We start from the raw sequence: 19823 nt of genomic DNA, 5'->3' as shown, positions 1-19823 counted from the left end.
GCCGCGCGCAAGTTTTCATCGTGGGGAAGAGGTGAGCGAAGATCAGCACCGTTCAGCCCGAAAGACAATGTCTAACTGGCGTGCCTTTTCACCGCTTGACGAGAGACCCTTCTCCGGTCGCCCGTCTCTTTTTGCCCGAGCCAGAATGCTCAAAGGGGTAACATATGCCGATTCTCCCCTCGCGCGGCTGACCCTTCAGGGGTCAGGAGAGCACTCGGTGAAAAGGGATCGATAATCGAACGAGTTCGCCTCATCCGCCGCCCCTGTCCCGTTACCTTACAACACCGTGGCGAAAAAAAAGGGGGAAAGAGAAAATATCACACGCCTATTTAAATATCACGCTGCCTCGATCTTTCGGATCTCGCGAGAGAAGTTCAATAAGTTCGTCGAATCTTTGTCCAGCTTCGTCCAGTTTCGTAGATATCGTGGATATCGAGTAAATTCAATAAACCTTCTTTAAATTCATCCATTCCCCATTCGTGGCCCAAATTGAACTCTTCTTATGTCAACCAGATATCGGGATTAAACAATTCTTTTTGTCATAATTCTTCGAATTTGAATATCGTGAGTTATAAAATTTTATAAATTGGAGAGTTTAGACGTTTCGTGACTTTTTGTTAACATTATTATACGTAGAGGGGAGTATCGAGAAAGAGAATTCGATTGAAAGATTTCGATTAATTTTGCTCGAAATATTTTCTTGATTTTTTCTCTTTTTTTTTTCGTCAAGAGATCTTCCAATCGGAGAATAAATCCAAAGTTCAAGAAATTTTGTTTATCTGGAAAGAGAGGATGAAAAACGCGCGCGGAGTGGCGATATCGACCAAACAGAGGGCACCACTGTTCCCTCCATCCATAATGGCAAACGAACACCCATCACGAAAGAAACCCTCGCCTCTTCTTTCGCCGTTTCCCTTTCATCGACACTTGTCCAACAATCTTCCATCGAGCTTCCATCCACCGATTATCTCTTTCAATTGTACCATCAACAACTTCAAAGCGGAAAAACAACGAGGAGAACTTATCAGACGTGGGCTCTATGGTTGACACGGACGATAAAACGATCGAGTCCCTTTTTCACTTTCTTTTTTTTTTTTTTTTTTTTTTTTTTTTTTTTTTTTTTTTTTTTTTGCTTTAGCTTCCCTCGTGTATCCACTCCGGATTCAAAGAGATTTGGAGCACGTACTCGCGCGTACACAGAAATGACAAGTTTCCTATATTCTCACTTTTAGTCCCATTAACTTATTCCATAGTTGGCCTTGGTCTGCCGCTTCAACGCTCCATCGGAGTGGAGAAATTCTCAGTTTTCGTGGACAGCAACCGTGAAACAGCTAGTTGGCCCGTTCTCCTCACCTTGTAATCTGAACAGTGTGAAAATTGGTGGAGTTCGTGCGACGAGAAGCGTTTCTCTTCCAAGGTCGAAGATTGATTTTTTACAAATATTTCTAATGCAATCGTCATTCGTATGCAGCTGAAAAAAATATTTTTCTGCGTATAAATATTTCCTCTGTAATACGAATACAAAGTTTTAAAAGCATCGTTACGGTATATACGATATAAAGATCTTTTTGCACGAGTAAATAGTATACACGAGTGCTGGTAATATATTTTATAGCATGTCAAAAGAAGTTGAAAAGAAGGTAGCAAGTTCCAATTCTAAATCTTATTTGCTTCAAAACGGCAGCATTTTGATATTGAGTACTGTCAAGAAATAAACTGTAAACTTGTTAAGATAATAAATTATGGAACACTTTCACTCACGGAGAAATTTTTTTTCTCTGGAAAGTGAGAAATCTCGTTATCCAAAAAAGCGGATTATAGTCGAGGTTGAAAATAATAGAGCTTGGGGGGAAGTCGTGCGCATCGATCGGCGTGGAAAATCGAGACCTGTGGCGGGTAAGGGTCCGCCGTTTCGCGAAAATTGCATCGCCCTCGTTAATGGGTCGTCACGATAACGGCGGTGTCGGTCGTTAAACGCGTCGTTTTCGGGGCGGGGAATCGCCATCAGAACCGCGAAAAGGGCGCGAAAAGTCTCCAGTCAGACCTGTCACACTCCCCACCACCAATTAGAGGTGTTTCCCTAAATTCGAACGGATTCGAAAGGATTTTTCTGTCGCCTCTTCCATGTAAAATTGCTGTCTCCTTCGAGTGTGCTGTGTCGACGTGCTTCGATATTTCTTCGACCGGAAGCCGGTTTTCTTCCTCATACCCTTGGAAAAAGATGGTCGCGTTCAAGTGTCTCGAATTGTTGGAGAAAATTGTTGAAATTTCGAAGGTTTATCGGATGTGCGTGGAGGATCCTTGATTTATTTTTCGTCGAAACCACATCATTTTAAATTTAATCTACGATTCTGATTAAATAGAATAGATTCGTTTCGAAAATTATTATCAGCAAAGAGCTCGTTCTTTACGTATTTACCTTATTACTCGTCGATAAATTTGCATATTGATTAAACGTATTATTTAAAAAGAGTGAAAATGATAACTTCGTTTCGAAATATTCATTGTAATAAAATATTACAAAAAACGAAGTTAATTGCACCACTTTTTCTTCACTTTTCGCTATACTTATGTCTGAACATAAGAGTTGTGAGATTAAAAAATAAAAAATCAAATGTAAGTAATAATAATAATAAGCGAGGATATATCTTTTCATTCCATACTATTTCTTTTTCCAAATATTCACTGTAATAAAATATTACAAAAAACGAAGTTAATTGCACCACTTTTTCTTCATTTTTCATTATACTATAGTGTCTGAACATAAGAGTTGTGAGATTAAAAAATAAAAAATCAAATGTAAGTAATAATAATAATAAGCGAGGATATACCTTTTCTTGCTACATTCCATGCTATTTCTTTTTCCAAAAAATGTGTAAGTGTATACGATCTGCGATCATTGTATAAACAATTTCGAAAGTAAATGAAAATTATTCGATTCCTGTTCCCTGTTATGGGACACCAGGGGACGGTAGGGCAACGCATGCGAATATTCATGAATAAATCTGCATTCGTCTGAAAATTTGCGGCGGCCGATCTCTCCGTTGGCCGCGACATTGTCGCGCGGCATGTAAATGTTATCCAAACACGCAGTTGTATTCCGACAGTCGGTATAAATTTAGATTTTCCCGCTGAAGGCTTCTAGTTTTATCGATCCAGCGGGATTCCAGCGCCGCTTCTCTCGCCGCGCCTCGCCTCTTCAGAGAATCATAACCTACGTGCTACGTGATGTATCTACGAGAGACTATCTAAGGTGTATAAATACCGACGTGTCGTCCGACGAAAGAGAGAAAAATTGCACAACGTTTCCAACTAGACGACAATCCAACTATACGAATTTTTTCCGAATTTTTCCCTCCTTCGAAAACTCGATTCTCGATTCATTCACAGAATTATTTCGCAAGATTTGTTATCATTCAGAATAGTTAAACCGACACTTTTGGAATTTAATCGGAATTCGAGTTAATCGACGGATCGAGTCGATTGGAAGGCACTCGATGAGTCGTATTACGAGCGTATTATCGAGCCATCAGCGTTTTTTAAATCGATCGGTTGTAATCGAGCTGATGATCGCCGTTAATAAACGCCGATTGCCACTTAGCCGCGGCACGAGTATACGGTACACTGTTGAGGTTGGTTGATCAGTTAAGTAGTACAGGCTCGCGCGAATCAGCCGTTGCAAGTGGAAAAAGACTGGCGCGTTCGCTCCTCCGAGCTTTCGACCTCGCTCGATTTCTTTTAAGTAACGGGAGAAGATGTTGGTCAGATTTTTCGAATTTAAAATAATTCTTCTATTTCCTTCTATTCTCGCTATTATTTCATATCAACTCTCAAATTTCTCCTATTTCTCCAAACGTTCGTTATCTTTCGTCTTCCGCAATAATTGTTTCTCGATCTTGGAATAACCTCTCCCCTTTCCTTTCGAAATTTCAATCTTTCGCCCAAAGAAGTCGGTCGACGAAAACTGGAGAGGACGCTCGGTTGAATCGTAGCGAGGGAAATCGGTTATCTGCAACTCGCAGTCGTTCCTTTCAACCGTCTCTTGGAGATGGATAACGGTCTTCCTTCCTCCCTGCATAATTAACTTCCTCGTCGAAGGTGTCCTCGGTCGGCAACGTGGTCAAAGCTGTATCCAAAGCGGTGAAGTCGACGAGTGAATTCTCGCGTGGCCGGTGACGAGAGCTGAGAAAACAAAGGGAGCTGAAGCCAGCGGCTCCGCATAATGAATCCTCTCTCTCTCTCTCTCTCTATCTATCTATCTCTTCGCCATTCTCTCTCATCACCGATTCGTAATTAGCGCCTCCTTCTCTGGCGCACCTTTCAGAAATCCTTCACAACTTTTTATCGAGTTGTTCGCCCAGTCCAAGATCGAACGCGCATTTGCAATTCTGATTAATCGATGGTAAGTGGCTCGAGTGGAACGTCGTTAAGGCCTTTAAATTTTTTTCTGTTTCCAGTGGAGTTTAACACGTTCGTTCCCATCGATGAAACGTAAGAGACGCCCTGTTATTTATTCGTAGCGCTCTTGACGGATAAATTATCGATACATTTCGTTCGAACGGAGCGCAATAGCCATGTTACAATATTAATAAATTTCGCTGTCGCGTGCCATCCATCCACGTGCTTCGATATTCCTTTTCAACGCGATTCTTGTCGAGTCGCATTCTTGTCGATGTACATCGGACAGATATGCGCGATATTTCTTTCGCGGGTGTACGTACACGTGGTGATTTCGATCCTTATCGACGACGAGATATCGCACGATTTCGACAGTGGTAGTGAATTAAAAGGATTACGATGATTTATGAGGATTTTTACGTAAAAGTTACGAAAGGAAGGAAAAGGTGGTTAACGTGGTCATTTTATAGGCTGGTTTCCAACGTAGTGATTCGACGGAGAAAATTTAACGCCCGCGATGAAAATCCGCTGGCAAAAGTGATTGTGAAGAACGACGACTTAACGGAGTCGTTCGTTCACGCTCGTTTACGTTTAATTGTTTTTGTTAATTCCTAGATCACCGCCATCCCTCCCCTCCTGGCGCGGAAACGGTGCAAGTGTTACTTTATTTTATTTCAAGCGGTCGTAAACCGTGAGCTTTCGGGACGGAGAAGGTAGTTAATGAAACAGATGCACGTGCAATTTCCGGTTTTAACGCGCTTAATGTTTTACTTGTACCCCTCCCCTCTCCTTTTGAGAGAAAATTGATTAAAGAAAAGTGTTGCTCTTCATCGATAAAGTTTGTTCGAACTAATTATTTATTATTGTTTAAAAATAAATTTTTTAAAAAACGTTCGTATCAACGAGCTGAATGCGATCAATGAATTTTCCACACGTGGAAAATTGTGTCGTGTCACCTTGAAATTATGTTAACGCGTTACCTTTAATTGTAACAGGCACGCTCCGTATTTTGTTGGTGGCACGCTAGATCGGTCACAAGTATTCTAACGCTCACAGCTATCAATCTCATTCCACCTCAAATGCAAAATCCTCCATTACCAGCATGCGTTTTAATTACATTTACCCGTGGCCGGAATATTCTCCGTGTTCATTGCTACCAGTCAACCACTATAATCGTGTTATAACCTCTAACAATATCGTGAGGAAGACAAACATTTATAAGGAAAACAATATGCATAAATTGCATCATGTTGCACAAATAATCCATTGGATTATTATTCCAACAAAAATGAAACGATATTCGAAATCCTCTTGATCCGCAAATCGTGTATTCGTGTATTCGTGTATTCGTGAAAATCTAAAAAAAAAAAAAAAAAAAGAAAAAAAAAAAAGAAAAAAACCCAAATAAAAATCGTTTCATTTTTATTTTCTACACGAAACAATTCCCTCTAACCGTGTTAATCAATGCATCCTTTTGCATCCTGTACACTAGACTATGATGGTGCCAGAGACTTGATACAAAAAAAAAAAAAAAAAAAAGAAAAAATTCATCAAACTACGATCAGTGATTGTCGTATTTAAAAATTAGAATAATAGACACAAGACATATTTACACTCTCGTTACGCACTGTTGACTTGTCGCAAACTATAGACCAGATCGATAACGATTAAACGGCTTGTAACTAAACCAAACTCGAAAATTGTAAATAAAAAATTTGTTTCGATGCAATAAGTCACATCGCTCGTGTTACCTTTCATCAATCCAGAGACTCGCAGATTTTCGCGACCACTACTCATATCATATTTGCTGGTAAATTGGCGGAAAAAATATAGGATCTAGAGAGATAATTCAACCTACTTAAACACGTAATCGAACACAAACATACAGCCGAATCACACGCATTCTTATAATTGGCTCAATACTCGTCACATCTATTAACTACCACCAACAGCATATGCCAGTGTGTATTACATTTAGCGGGTGTCAATTTACCAGCAACGCACAATACTTCGAAGAGAATTTAATGGTCGTCAACGATCGATCGCCAGCGACTAGTTGACAGCGACTAGTCGACAGCGACTGGTCGTCAACGACCGGTCGAAGCGACTGGTCGACAGCGACCGGTTGACAGCGACTAGTCGTCAGCGACTGGTCGTCAGCGACTGGTCGTCAGCGACTGGTCGTCAGCGACCGGTCGACAGCGACTGGTCGTCAGCGACCGATCGACAATAACTGGTCGACAGCGACTTGTCGACAGCGCGTAACAAGATTTTTCCATGCTTTGAAAACCTGACGAATTATCTCGACGAATCTCGTACACGACCTCGACCGACTCGTACGAACGTTACGAGGATGGGGAAACGAAGGATGGACCGCTGGAGCGATTTACCTCTTTTACCTGGGCTGATTTTGAACGGGGATCGGCGACCTGGACGGTCTCGTCGGGAGGCAGCCGCCAGGAGTTCCTCTCGATGTTGACGCTGGCGTTCATAGCGGCCTCCTCCTCCGCCTCCCGTGTCCTTCGTCGTTCTTAGCTGCCTCGTCCTCGCGCCAACGATTCCCCGAGGTCCCCAGGGTAACCCCCGGGCCACTCCTGGGGCCGAGGTCCTACACCACCAATCCACAGTTCCTCACCTGGAACGGGAGGGAGGGGGTTTCAGTTAAGATTGGTTCGATTTGTCCGGCTCGAAACGGATTGTTTGCGAAGTTGTGTCAAGTTTGGTTTCGGTGAAGGGGAAAAAGGTATTCGAAACCACGTGGACAAACAAAATATCTTTCTTCTCGATGTATGTGAGTCTTGACCAATGATTTTTGCTTTGTTTTGTAAGTTCGAATTAAAATTTTCTTTTTTCTTTTTTTGATATTTTGATCGATCGAAAGGTTATCGTAATCCGATATTTCCTTTTTTTTTTCGATCAAAATTACGAGATTACATAAACAACACGAAATATAAAACGTTGTATCTTCGACAAGGTAAAACGATGCGATTTCATCCAGTATTACTTAAGTACTGATCAAAGATCGAGGAATGTCAAGAAAATGTTGATTTCGATCTAATCAATAAAAAAGAATCGAAGATTCGGAATAAAATCTTATTCCAAGTCGATCGAACGAATCGGTTTCCACGGCGATTAATATCGATCTTTGATTAACTCTATAGAGGAAGGTTAAGGACTCATGAAATGTCATGTAATGTAATGTAATTTGCGCGGCCGACGTTTCATCGGCTTTTCTCCTACCCTTGATAATCTTATCCCCGCCACTGAACACATTCACAATTATTATTAATAGCAATTTCATTGATGATTTTCATCCCATCAACAACAAATATTCCAAATATCCTTCGAATTTTTACGTTCACCCCTTTCGCCATAAAAATTTCCTCTACGTTTAATTCTGTTATTGCCGTTTTTCATAATCGTGTTGATCGACGAAGAAAAAGTATGAATGAGAAGGTGGAATCATTGACGAGACTGGAACAAAGGGTAATTACGAATTCACCGGGGAATTAAGCCGAATAAAGGATTACACCCTCAGCCTGTCCACCGTCCCCTATGAATAATTTAATTAAAGTCGAAATTTGCCCGCGCAGGGGAAACCATCAGTTTATTTTCGATTTAAATTTCAAATAGGTTCCGCGCGACGGACATGCAAATTTCGAACGAGAGGCGAAAGGCATCGCGCGAGAACGAAGAAGCGGGGCCAATTAACAGCGGCCCTGTTGTTACGGTTACTTTGCGCCTTTAACTCGCCGTGTCTCCTCTATCCGTATCGTAACGCGGTTACCAGAGTTTAAAATCGTTTCAAATTTCCCGCCTTCGAAAGCACTTCGCTTCGACGCACTCGGCGAATTTTCCACGAGTTTCTCCCCAACGCGTTGGTCCAAATGCACCGATCGCGCGAGTCCTTGAAAACTTGCATCGCATCCTCTCGAGCATTTTGACGAAAGTTTCCACGTTCTGGAAAATCGTCCGAACTTAAGTTTAAAGTTACGGGTCCCGAGGGGGAGGCGAGAGAAACTAGGCTCGACATCTTCGTACGCGTCTCTACACTTACTCCCGTGTCATAGACATTCGACATCGAGTAGAATGAGATACTCCCCGTGATACGAGATTTTTAAATTCAGCCAAGAATATGGATTTCAGAGGTTGGAAAGTGAGCGTGAAATCGTAGTCTTTATTCCCTCTCACTCCGAATTTTCAAATTCCATGAAACTTAATATACCCTATATATATATATTAGGGGAACTCGACACGTGAACCGCTAAACTCGTCCGTCGAATTCTCTGCCAAACGACCATCAAATTACTCTCTCTTTCTCTCTCTCTCTCTCTTTCTCCAATCGACACCCAAATTCGGGGAATTCGATATCGCCAACCGGTTGCACGACTCGATTGCAATTCTTCTCGAAAATCCCCAACCTCTTTCGAAGCTTCGAATTAGATCCATCTGGATCTAATGTGGAAAATTATTGGCCGGTTCGCGCTTCGTAACACAGTGCGCGAAACACAGATCGCGATAACGATTCAGACGGGAATTTATGGCACGTAAAAGGAATGCACGAGTAAACGCTTCCTTTCGTTTCCTCGATCGTTTAAAAGTTTCCTTGCATTTAAAAAAAAAAATTGCATCTATTTTATTATCTTTTATTCCTCGCTGTTGTACACGCGGCGTGATTTTTGCCACCGCAACGCATTTTACTCTTTGATGCCTACGTATCAACGTTTTCATTCGTTCATTTATTCCTCTTTGATGTCTTTATCGTTCTATTCGTGAAATGGTATTTTTCCATGTTGAATTCGTCCATTTATTTTGAATATAGTTTCGTTCGATTCGTTTCTTTTTTTTTTTTTTTTTTATTTGGAAAGAATATAAAATATGAAACAACAATTTAATAATTATATATATATATATATATATATATATATATACATATATGTATTAACGCGTTAATGAAATAGAATACGAGTCGTGTTAACGAAGGCGTGCTTATTGTGCAAAGTGTCGATGGTACGGGGGGGGGGAAGGAGGGGAAAAATGCTTGGAACGAATGGACGGAGAATGGCGTGCTCGGGCATTCAAGGATTCGGTTGAAAGTGGCTGAATGTCGTTTAGGAATGACTGCGCTGAATGGAAGAGAGAGAGAGAGAGAGAGTGAATGCGCAGCCAGTTCAAATAAGGAGCAAGAGATCGAAAGGGAAAGCAGTCAGACATCACGAGCCCGGAAAACGAAAGTTGAATTAACGTAACGTAATCTAATCCAACTGCACGGATAATACAATCGATAAAAAAAAAAAAAGAAGAAGAAAGAATTAAATTTTAAAAGAATTCGTCATATCACGTAATAAACGCAATGAAGCGAAACACCGCCACGTTTATCGTACAGGCAACGACAAACGATGTGCTTTATATATATATATATATATATATATATATATATGCAAGCACACCGGATGCCGGAAACCTTGTAATCTGGACGCCGTTTTTCTATCGTTCCGCGCATCGTTGCCCTCGTAAAGAGAAATTGCATGAAAATACAGTACACGTACGACCGCATGCATCATTTCAGCCTCCCCTACGTTTCGACGTGACACGACCTCGTAAAAATCCTATCCATCCGTATCCCCTGGATTTTAATGGGAGCCACGCCGTTTTTATGGCGGAATCGGGAAATCGCACGCTGTTTCACGTCAAACCTATTCCGCTTCTTCGCTTCTTCTTCTTTTTTTTTCTTTTCCTATTTTATTTACACAATCTCTCCGCTTTTCGAATCGAAATTTGCTCAAAGGTAATTCCCTCCGTCGAAATATATAAAATTTTTTTTCGCGAATGATTAATCCAATTCATGATGACAATTCGTGCGAGAAGTTTAATAATTTTAACGAGGTAATCATCGCCGAGGGAGAAGAATATTCTCGAAGTTTGACGCGATTCTCCTCCCCCTCCTCCCTGTAAAAAAGTTTGTCTCACTTCGTTGTAAGAATCGCTTGTCCTTGGTACTTTAAGTTCGATACAAAAAAAAAAAAAAAAAAAAAAAGAAAAAGAAAGGTTCCTCGAGGGCCCATTGAAATTAGGATCCCGTTGAAAAATTTTCAGAAGGGGCTCGTCCAACTTTTTTAACGATATTATCCTCGATTGACGGTAGAGCATCGGGGAGAGGCCATTAAATCGTTCTCAGCATCTTCTCGCTTTCTTCTCGATGGGGATTGAATTGGTCCAAATGTGAACAAAGAAGCGGGAAAGTTGGGTAATGAGTTGGAGCCGACACGAGTTGGAGCCGAAACGTATTTGCCCGAAGGAATCGTTTAATTACATCAACGGATGCTTCTTTTCATTCGTCGGCCGGAGGCGGATACCATTTTCAATCCTTTCCGTCGAATCGAAGCTTCTTTAAGAAGCGCGTTTAACTTTAATTAAGACTCGAAAAAAAACTTTGGTCGAGCAAGGTTAAGAGTCGAAGAGAAGAAGGGGACAAGTAGAGCAGGACACTATTAGTCATACGAGTTCTTCCACGGAAGCGGAATAAGAAGGTAATGTTCAGACGAGCGAAATAAGATTGATGATTGAAGAAGTGGAATGACACGTTATTGGACATACCAAGTGAAATGAACGCTGTCGCGATCAGACAAATGGAAGGACGGATTCGTAGACAAAATTTAATAACGAATAAAGTTGCTTCGATAATTTATCGTTTCGCGAAACGTAATAATAATAACTAATAATAGTCGAGGTTATACGAGCCTCGACTTATATAACAGCTCTACGAATAAATGTTATTCAAGCATTCCAATAATAAGTAATTACTTAAAGCAACTTTATTCTATTAAAAACTTTTAACTTCTCCAATGTTTTCAATGCTTCGAATAATTTTATACTCCTCAAATAAATTGAATAAAATTCCACCAAAATCAATATATAAATTTACTTGTACCAAATTTAAATCTCCTTTTTCCAAAAACGATATTCATTAATCCATAAAATCATAGAACGGAATTTCTACGAATTCACGATCCTCTCGATCGATCGATAATCGTTTCGAGTTCGATTGATTCGAGAATAATTAACAGAGAAGACGAGCGGAGAAGAGAAGTGACGAGAGAGAGAGAAGAACGGAAGGAGGACGTTGTCCTCGTGGAAGGGTTGATGCAACGTGGGTCGTGACGTCAGAAGGGGGTGTGATTACGTCAGAGTAGTGCGGCAGACTGTACGGACTCGCCCGGGCGGCGGTAGGGGGGGAGTGAAGGAAAGAGGAGGGAAAAAGAGGTTGAAAGGGAGGGGGCTGCGAAAAGGGAATGCAGGCGCCGTGGTGGGGAAGGGGTTGACGCGAAATAAGGTCGGCCACCCCGAATTTCATTCATCGGTCACAGTCGACGATGGTGTTGCCGGGCTAACTGGATTAATCCTCCTCGTTTCGGGTTGTTCAGCCCTGTCTAAGCGACAAAACCGAAATCCGTAATGCGAATTGATGGTGGTCAGCAGTTTTGCTCGTACGCATGCGTACGTACAAGGCTTGTTGACGACGAATTTGTTCCATGGATTCGCTTGCCGAAAAATTCTTTTTTCTTTTTTCTTTTTTTTTTCTATTTCGTGTCGACGTGGGGGGGATTCAGGCTGGTTTTTCTCGATGAGAAAGAAAAATTTTCGAGGTAACCGAAAATTACGTAGGCGTGAACGATTTATAGAATGTAGTGACGTTGACGAAACGCAACGTTATGAAACGAAATTGCTGTTTACATAATTTTTGCGATAAGGAAAAATATACAGGATCCTTTAAATTAGAAGTAAGGGGGGGAAAAAGTAAAAGTAGAAAGAAACAATAAGAAATTTAACGTGTAAGATCTATTTAAAGAAAAAGTTTCGTAACTTACTTGAGGATAAAAATATTTGGAAAATCTCTTTTCGAGAATTTATTTTCCGCCATCGTTCTTTTCTTCCCTCTTTTCTTTGACATTCACCGCGTGGAGGCCGCTAATTCGAGGGCATTTTAAATGCATGAAACGCGTTCGTTGAAGCACCTTTGACAAAAAAAAAAAAAAAAAAAAAAAAAAAAGAAAAGAAACATTTACACGGGAAAAAAGACGAGTTTTTTTTTTCTTTCGACGATAATCGAATTTTCACACAGTCGTCAGCAACTTTTTTTTCCTTCCCCTCTTTGATCATTTTCTTTCGCTCGCCAACCACTTGGCGCCAAATTGGCTCGTTAAACTTTTCTCGCGACGCGCATTCCCTTTCTTATTCCCGTCTCTATCTTCTACCCAATTTCGACCAAAGATCAAGCGTTTTTCTGTCTCACCGTATTGCGAGAGATCGGATCCGACAAAAAAGAGACAGATCGCTCTTTTGCTAAGAAATTGGGAATAACTAAGAATTGGGAAGATGGAAGCGAATATCGAATCCATTTACTATGAAAATCACGTCTCCCTTTTTTTCAATTCTACGCAATTATAATTTTACACATTAAAAATTTTGTTAGAAATAATTCAACAGACGTTTTCGTTTTTAAAAAAAAAGATAATAAAATCCTTCCACGGGCCGCGTAAATATGTCAATAACTTTACCATCCATTACATTAAAACAAATTAGACAACGGTGATCCAATAAATAACCAACAGCAATATCGGCAAACGGTCCCCATTGTTCCAAGATAATTACGCGATTTTCCATCCAAAACTCCATGAAAATGGTAACAACCTGTCCATCGGTTTTCGAGAGTCCCTTTATAATATTTACAAATCGATTACAAGAACACGTCGCTTGTAATCATTATCGATGCCTGCCCATCTTTCACGTTCTCGTTCAATTTTCGTAAAACCCGCGCAACGATCGAAACAAAAATCGCATTTCCGGCTCGATCGATTCATCCGCTCCGAAATCGTTAACGTTTCGTAACGTTTCGTCGAAAATATTAACGATCGGCAACGACGATATTACGACGCGATATTTCGTATAACTGTATTACGTAGACGGTGGTGCCTCCTCTCCCCCTCCCCTTTCCCAACCATTCGCGTTTTCGACTGAGCGAATGATTTATGACCGGCGTGAAGAATATCGCATCGTACACGGCTGTTCCACCTCCCTGTATATTTCACGATAATTCCTCCGCCTCCGCCACGTTTCGCCGGATATATTCGACCCAGCCACGAATACGCGTTACTGCTGTTTCGTGACTTTCCATCCCATCCTCGGCCTTGCCCCCTCTCTCAACTATGAGAGAACCACATATCAATGCCCTAGCAATGATTTACAGGGCTTAGAAATTTCGCTCGATCGAAATATTAAGAATTTTTTCTTTTTTTTTTTTTTTTTTGGAATTTTCACTTGTCGAATCGATGAATAAATCATCGAAGCAACTATTTAACTGGTTTGAATAATAATAATAATAAGAGATCATTCTTAATTTTGTGTTTCATAATTTTGATTTTCTCGAAATGCGAAAATAGAAAATATTGGTATCGATCGTAATAAATAATAATGTGTTGATAAAATTTGGCATCTTTTTAAATTTCTTTCAAGTATTTTTTTGCACGAGAAAAAGATGGGTAAGAAAAACTCTTCCCTTAATCAATTAATCAATTAATCCTTAGTTATCATTTTTTTTGCTCCAATTTTATTAACAATGAAGATCTCTTAATATTTCGATTTGGAACGCGTGTTCCTCGATATTCGTACGTACAAACACGCGAGTGCTCGTTTCGTGGGGTATCGGGAAACACGATCGAAAACCGGAAAACCGGGGTTAGCGTTGCGGATATTAAGGCACTTGCGGCTGCGACTCGTTCCAGCCGTTTATGGATGGTATTTCGGTGGAAGGGAAATATATTTCCCTCGAATATTCGATAATTATAAACGACGATTTATGCACGAATATACTATACGAAATTTATATCATGGAAATACGTGTCGCGTATATGTATACCACACATCTGTGGCCATTAAACTCTCTTTCTTATTTCAAACTGAAATTGAAAGGGAAAATTACACGAGCAACGATGTTACTTATATTAGTTATATTAATTATCGAACTGTCATATCGTCGATAATTTAATAACATTTTCTCGACTCGATTGATCGCATTCTTTGTTTGGAAAATGTTTAGAAAGAGAAGCCATTATTTTTACTTATTCTTCACGTTGAGTTTCATGATGAACTTTTCAAAAATCGCGCCAATGCGAGGAATCAACCCAAAGATACGATTTTTGGGCAAATAAGGTATGGTGCACAAATAAAGTATCTTCTTTTCTTTTCCTTGATTTACGAGATTATTATTAACCGAATTCCCTCGTCTTTTAATTAAAATTACGGAGATGGTATTGTCCCACGTCAGGCATTAATTACAACGCAATTTCATAATTTCTAGGCCGCGTCGTGTACATCATTAAACATTCAAGGGATCGTTGTAATTTTCGGGAGGGGGATTCATTCGCGTCGTTTCATGCGCGTTGAAACTACTTTATCAACACACAAAAGCCGATTATAGCTTCCACTAACTCATCCAGGCCGGGTTTGTTGTACTGCATAGACGGTGTCGTTTCAGTTGGGGCAACTTTTCACTTGGGGCGGTCGTTCCGCCGTTTACACGCCGCTTACACATTCCTCAAGAATCCAAATGGCGAGGATATTCGAGTGGTTGCTCTGCAGCCTATCCTCTCCCCCCAAACAGACTAACGTAACTTAACCAAAGTCAGGTGAATTAATTATTCCTTCGAGAGCACGAAATTAGAGGAAATCACAAGTAAAATTCATTTTCTTGGAATTCAACAAGTGTTTGCGTAAAAACAAATTTGGCTTCGATCAATCCTTTTTCGTTCGCTATTGTCTCGATTGACTGTCGAGTTTGATTCTTCGAATAATATCTTCTACGAGAGCTTCACGAACCACGAGAGCGGATAAAATCGTGAATGATTATGAGTTTTTAACATAACCTATAAACACGCTCGAGCGTTTCATTTATCAATTCCAACTTCCATTCCCCCCTCGAAAGCTAAATTGTCTTTTTAATTAAAACAACAAACAACAAAGTTGATCAGTTCTTAATACGGCCATCCGAAGTTTCTCCAACGAAATTGCGAAAGCCTCGTTCATCCGCGACCAAATCGGAATTTCATTGGCCTCGATGGTCAGAGAAAGCTTCGGCCAGGGCCATAAATACTTGTCCACGTGGACGTGGAACAAAGTTAACTCTCGCCTTTCTCGTTCCTCCTAATCAATGTCCCGTCAAACTTACCCACCGTGTAAACAAACTCATTTGTCCTGGTCCAGAAGCGGAAATTGGCGAACCAGAAACGAGGAACGACGAAAACTCGTGTCTAATGCAGCGATCAGTTTGTATGTTTCGTCGAGAATCGAGACTGCTCGGTTTTTGCCGTGTCGGCAGTCGCGACGTTCTACGCGGATCGGATCGTATTTGATTGATTCGACGCCATTGTCCCCCAAGCATTAACTCGACGTTTCGATTTGACACATAAAAATATTCGTCGGTGCAACCTGCACAGGATGAGAGGAGGAAAATGATTGGAAAACTTTGTGCGACGCGGTCGATAACTTGGTTTAGTGACAGGCAGAGAAAAACGAGTTTTTCGCTGCAAAAATTATTTGTATCTTGTTGAGTTTGTAATTCTCAAAAGAGCAAGTTGAGTATTTTATTTTGAACTTGTGATGGAAAGTTTGTTTTCTGGCTAGTTCGACTCCGTAATTTTGTATAATTTTGCGTGATATGTTATGGAACGGGACAATATGGTTCGAGTCCGTGGCCGTGAACCCCGCGAATGATCAGGGGTCTACATACCTTTCGCCAAGGAGTTCTCTCGATTTCTTCGCTCTCATTTGTTCTATATAAAATTTCCAATCGTATATTCAATCAAATTTCTTCAACGCGTCTCCTGGCATTTCTCAAAATCGTTTTTTAGTTACAGCTGCGAACAAATTTAGATCCGAATTTTATGGAAATAATTAATTACTGCACGTCGAGTGATCTAATTCTTAACGCGGATATAATAAAGATATAATATATCATCTCGAATGATTTTACATCATCGACAAAGTCCATCGGGCAATGGATCATAAAATATCACGAACTTATATCATCAAAAACTTTCAGGAACCACACGAAAACTTTACCGCGCATAAAGTATCGTTGATGTAGAGCATCGGGGAGGGGAATCTACGAAAAGTTTCTCTTTTTCCAAATATTTTCTTCCTCCCACACGAGAATTTATCGCGCTACTTGCGAAAACTGAATCCAGGTTGGTGTTTTGCGAAGACAAAGAGGTTCGATTTTACGAATTACGCGAGGAATCATTCGTCTTCTCTGTGAGAAGACAAGAGATTGCTGTACAGCTCTGGAGAAGACTGGAATCAAATTGTGTCTCTACGAAGAAATTTCATTCGGTTTCGTGTTTAATTAATCCATAAATCTCTTATTTTCATTAGCTTCGTAATACTAGATTCAACGTCATCTCATTCGTCGCGTCGGTTTTAATTACGCGATCGCTTTTACTTTCTCTTCCCTTGGTTTATCGTCGGTTGTTATTACGAAATCGAAAGCGAATTAATTATTATTTTTAAATGATAATCTGACAATTGTTGGACTAATAATGTTTAAAAATTCGCGATTAATAGGGAAAATTGAACTTTTGTTCCAAAAAAATGTCTACTTTCGATTCTTTCTTCTTACACTTTATACCCATCGTTTGATTTTATTCCAAATTCAGAATACGTTTTAATACAAAGTCTAATTTTATTTTATTCTTTCTTATTTTTCCATTTAAATATTCGTGAAAAGTTCCCTATTCTCTTTAATTAATTTCTCTTCTTGCGAATCAAGAACGATCGTACGCCACACTCTCTAATCGGTTTATTAATTCGTAAAACTACCTGTTGTACCCTCTGACCATCTGCAGCCTTATCAACAGGATTAGTTTCACGGAATACCCACAAGCCTCTAGAACGTGAAATTCTTGCTGTCTTACTTCACGGGAGAATTTTAAATCAGACTAATTGCTTCAACAAACTATCGAATCAGTTCTCTGGAAAATTCAGCAAATTGAGAATGAAACTTTTTTTCTTGCTTTTTCAAAACTTTTTCCAGAAAGATGAATCCAGAAGAAGTGTTGATTATCCTTTGTGTCATAAAAAAGTACATAAAAAAATTTGCTGCATAATATTTTCCATGCATAATATTTGAAAACGTAAAGCAAGTAAAAAAAAAAAAAAAGAAAATACAACTACAAATTTCAACTATCAAAAAATGGTTATAAAATAACAATATCAATGTTTCATTTTACCCATAAAAGATGTAATTTCATCTACAAATAATCATCTATAAAAGTATTTTCTTCTAATTTCTCTCTCAAACTTCTACCATCTTTTTAAATCCTCGCCAAAATATTATAATCTGAATATTAACTAGCATTAACGAAATCAAGCAATTTTCACAATCTTAAAACTCCTTTTCTTCCACTTCTTCCAAATCAAGGCCGCTTGATTAAATCCATTTTATCAAAATATTACAATTCCAAAATTGCAATCCGCACAGATGAAGAAACTAAAGAAATTTCACGGTTTTTTAAAGAAACGTTGCATCAAAACGATCATCAAAAATTTATCTCCAAAAAAAGGAAAAAGTTACGAAGCAACCCCGTTTCACATTCGTCTCTTTCTCTTCCGCAATGGCGGGACTCCAAAAAGCGGAGAGAAATCTTTTTGGAGGGAGAGAATAATAAACGCGCCCTAGACGAAGAGGGAGACATTCCCTTCGGGCGAACCGGTGTTCGCCCGACGTTCCTTTAATTTATGAACGCTGTGAGCTGCAACGAAATTATTATCCGCGTCACGGGCCCCTCTGGCGTGCTTACGGCGTGAAGAAGAAGAAGAAGAAAAAAGAAGAAATAGTAGGACGCTTTTGTCGTGAAGAATAAACAGACAACGTGTTCCCAACGTGATTAATCTCCGGGCAAGACCGATTCGTCTGAAATTTACGACTATGTAACCGATTTCACGCGATGTGAAATAACGAGGGCGTCGCGTGAAACATTTCCTTCCTTCCCTCGATTCATCTCCCCCTTTGGATGGACAATTCGTGCCATTAACAATTTCGTTCGACGAACATCTCTCTCCAAAATTCTTGAAAAATTTATTTTCGAGAAGTGTCGAGATTAGGAAAATGAAACGAATAGAAATTTACTCGTTGAACTAAGTAGTAGATATCGATCACTAATAAATCGTAGTATCGGATGTAAATTAAACGACATCGATTAGGAAATAAATTTTTGTCGAAGAAAATATCCTTTCTCGTGTAATTATGAATTAATTAATTGGGTGAAATTTTAATCGAAAAAATATGGAGCGAAGGAAAGACTTGTTTCGAACGACGAGACACAGCCGAATTCCGTGAATTCCCCACCGATTTACATTCCCTGATAAAAATTCACCGACTGCTTTCGCCCCCGAGAGCATTGAATTCTTCGAGAATATTTCTCCGGTTCACGGCGGGGTAAGAAATTATTCGAGAAAAGGGGGTGGGAAGAAATGCAGTGAAAGAAGAATTTTAGGACAAGCAACAAAGGATCTCTCGTGGAACAAAGATGAACCTATTTTTCCATCGAAATATCGAATTCGTTATCTTTGCAGAGAATGTCGACGTGCTCGAGAAAACATGCTTGTCGCGTTTTTATTTTAGATCCATTCCAATTTTCAAAGTAAATTTTCATCCTCCTGTTTCATATATTATCGCTTGGCCGATACTTTCATTTCGATAAGTTTTAAAATCGAATCCTAAAGTTTTATCATCCCCATCGGATCGATATTCTAATTAACGAAGAATCTATATCCCGTGTTATCTTTGCCCGTGATAAAAACTTCTTTTAAAACGACGCTCATCAATGATAGCGCCCTCCCCTTCGTTCCAAATTTCCGAATTCGCTTATTTTTATTTCCACGATAATTCCATATTATAATCGTCCGTAAATCGAGAAAAATCCAATAAGATTCCATCTTCGAGGATGTTATTTTAATAATTCCAAAGCCACTGGAATCGCTCTTTGATACTCACAATTTCTTTGGTCGCACAATTATTTCCGATTAATTTGTAACCAGAAACTTTTGGATGAGCTATGAAGACGTCGATACGATGATCCAATTTGCTATAGTTCGGTTAGATAGTTGGTCAATACCGCTGTTCGCCACTTCGTTCGATGAATATGGTCGAGGGATGGAGATTTTATTCGTGCTGCGGTGGAGCCATTGATCGGGAAAGTGATGGCCGGGGGATGAATCGGAAGTACTCTTCGGGGTAGGAATTTTGGTATTGGGAATTAGGTATATATATATATATAGGCCTCGATGGAGAACGAAATTATGTCACGTTTATGAACCGATATTATTCCTGTCCATTATATTACTATTATTACGTCTTTATCGTATTCCGA

At 39.8% G+C, this 19823-nt stretch overlaps 1 protein-coding gene across 5 annotated transcripts in view; it reads right to left on the bottom strand.

Annotated features, from left to right (window-relative positions):
- LOC122718126 (dipeptidyl aminopeptidase-like protein 6) overlaps positions 1 to 19823 on the bottom strand; it is a 61139-nt gene that overhangs the window by 21997 nt on the left and 19319 nt on the right. For 3 of the 5 annotated variants that reach the window (XM_043942844.1, XM_043942845.1, XM_043942846.1), the window contains one exon: positions 6789 to 7033. In XM_043942844.1, the coding sequence (XP_043798779.1) occupies positions 6789 to 6890 (102 nt within the window). In that variant the 5' untranslated portion in view covers positions 6891 to 7033. Of the gene's footprint in view, positions 1 to 6788; positions 7034 to 19447; positions 19501 to 19823 lie in introns of those variants that run through there. The other 2 variants (XM_043942847.1, XM_043942848.1) reach the window with 2 other exon arrangements.

Source organism: Apis laboriosa, unplaced genomic scaffold (genome assembly GCF_014066325.1).
Source record: "Apis laboriosa isolate Shangri-la unplaced genomic scaffold, ASM1406632v1 scaffold5_cov152, whole genome shotgun sequence".
Lineage (NCBI taxonomy): Eukaryota > Metazoa > Arthropoda > Insecta > Hymenoptera > Apidae > Apis > Apis laboriosa.
Note: the sequence above shows the minus strand (reverse complement) of the source record. Positions and strands in the feature narration are given on the sequence as shown.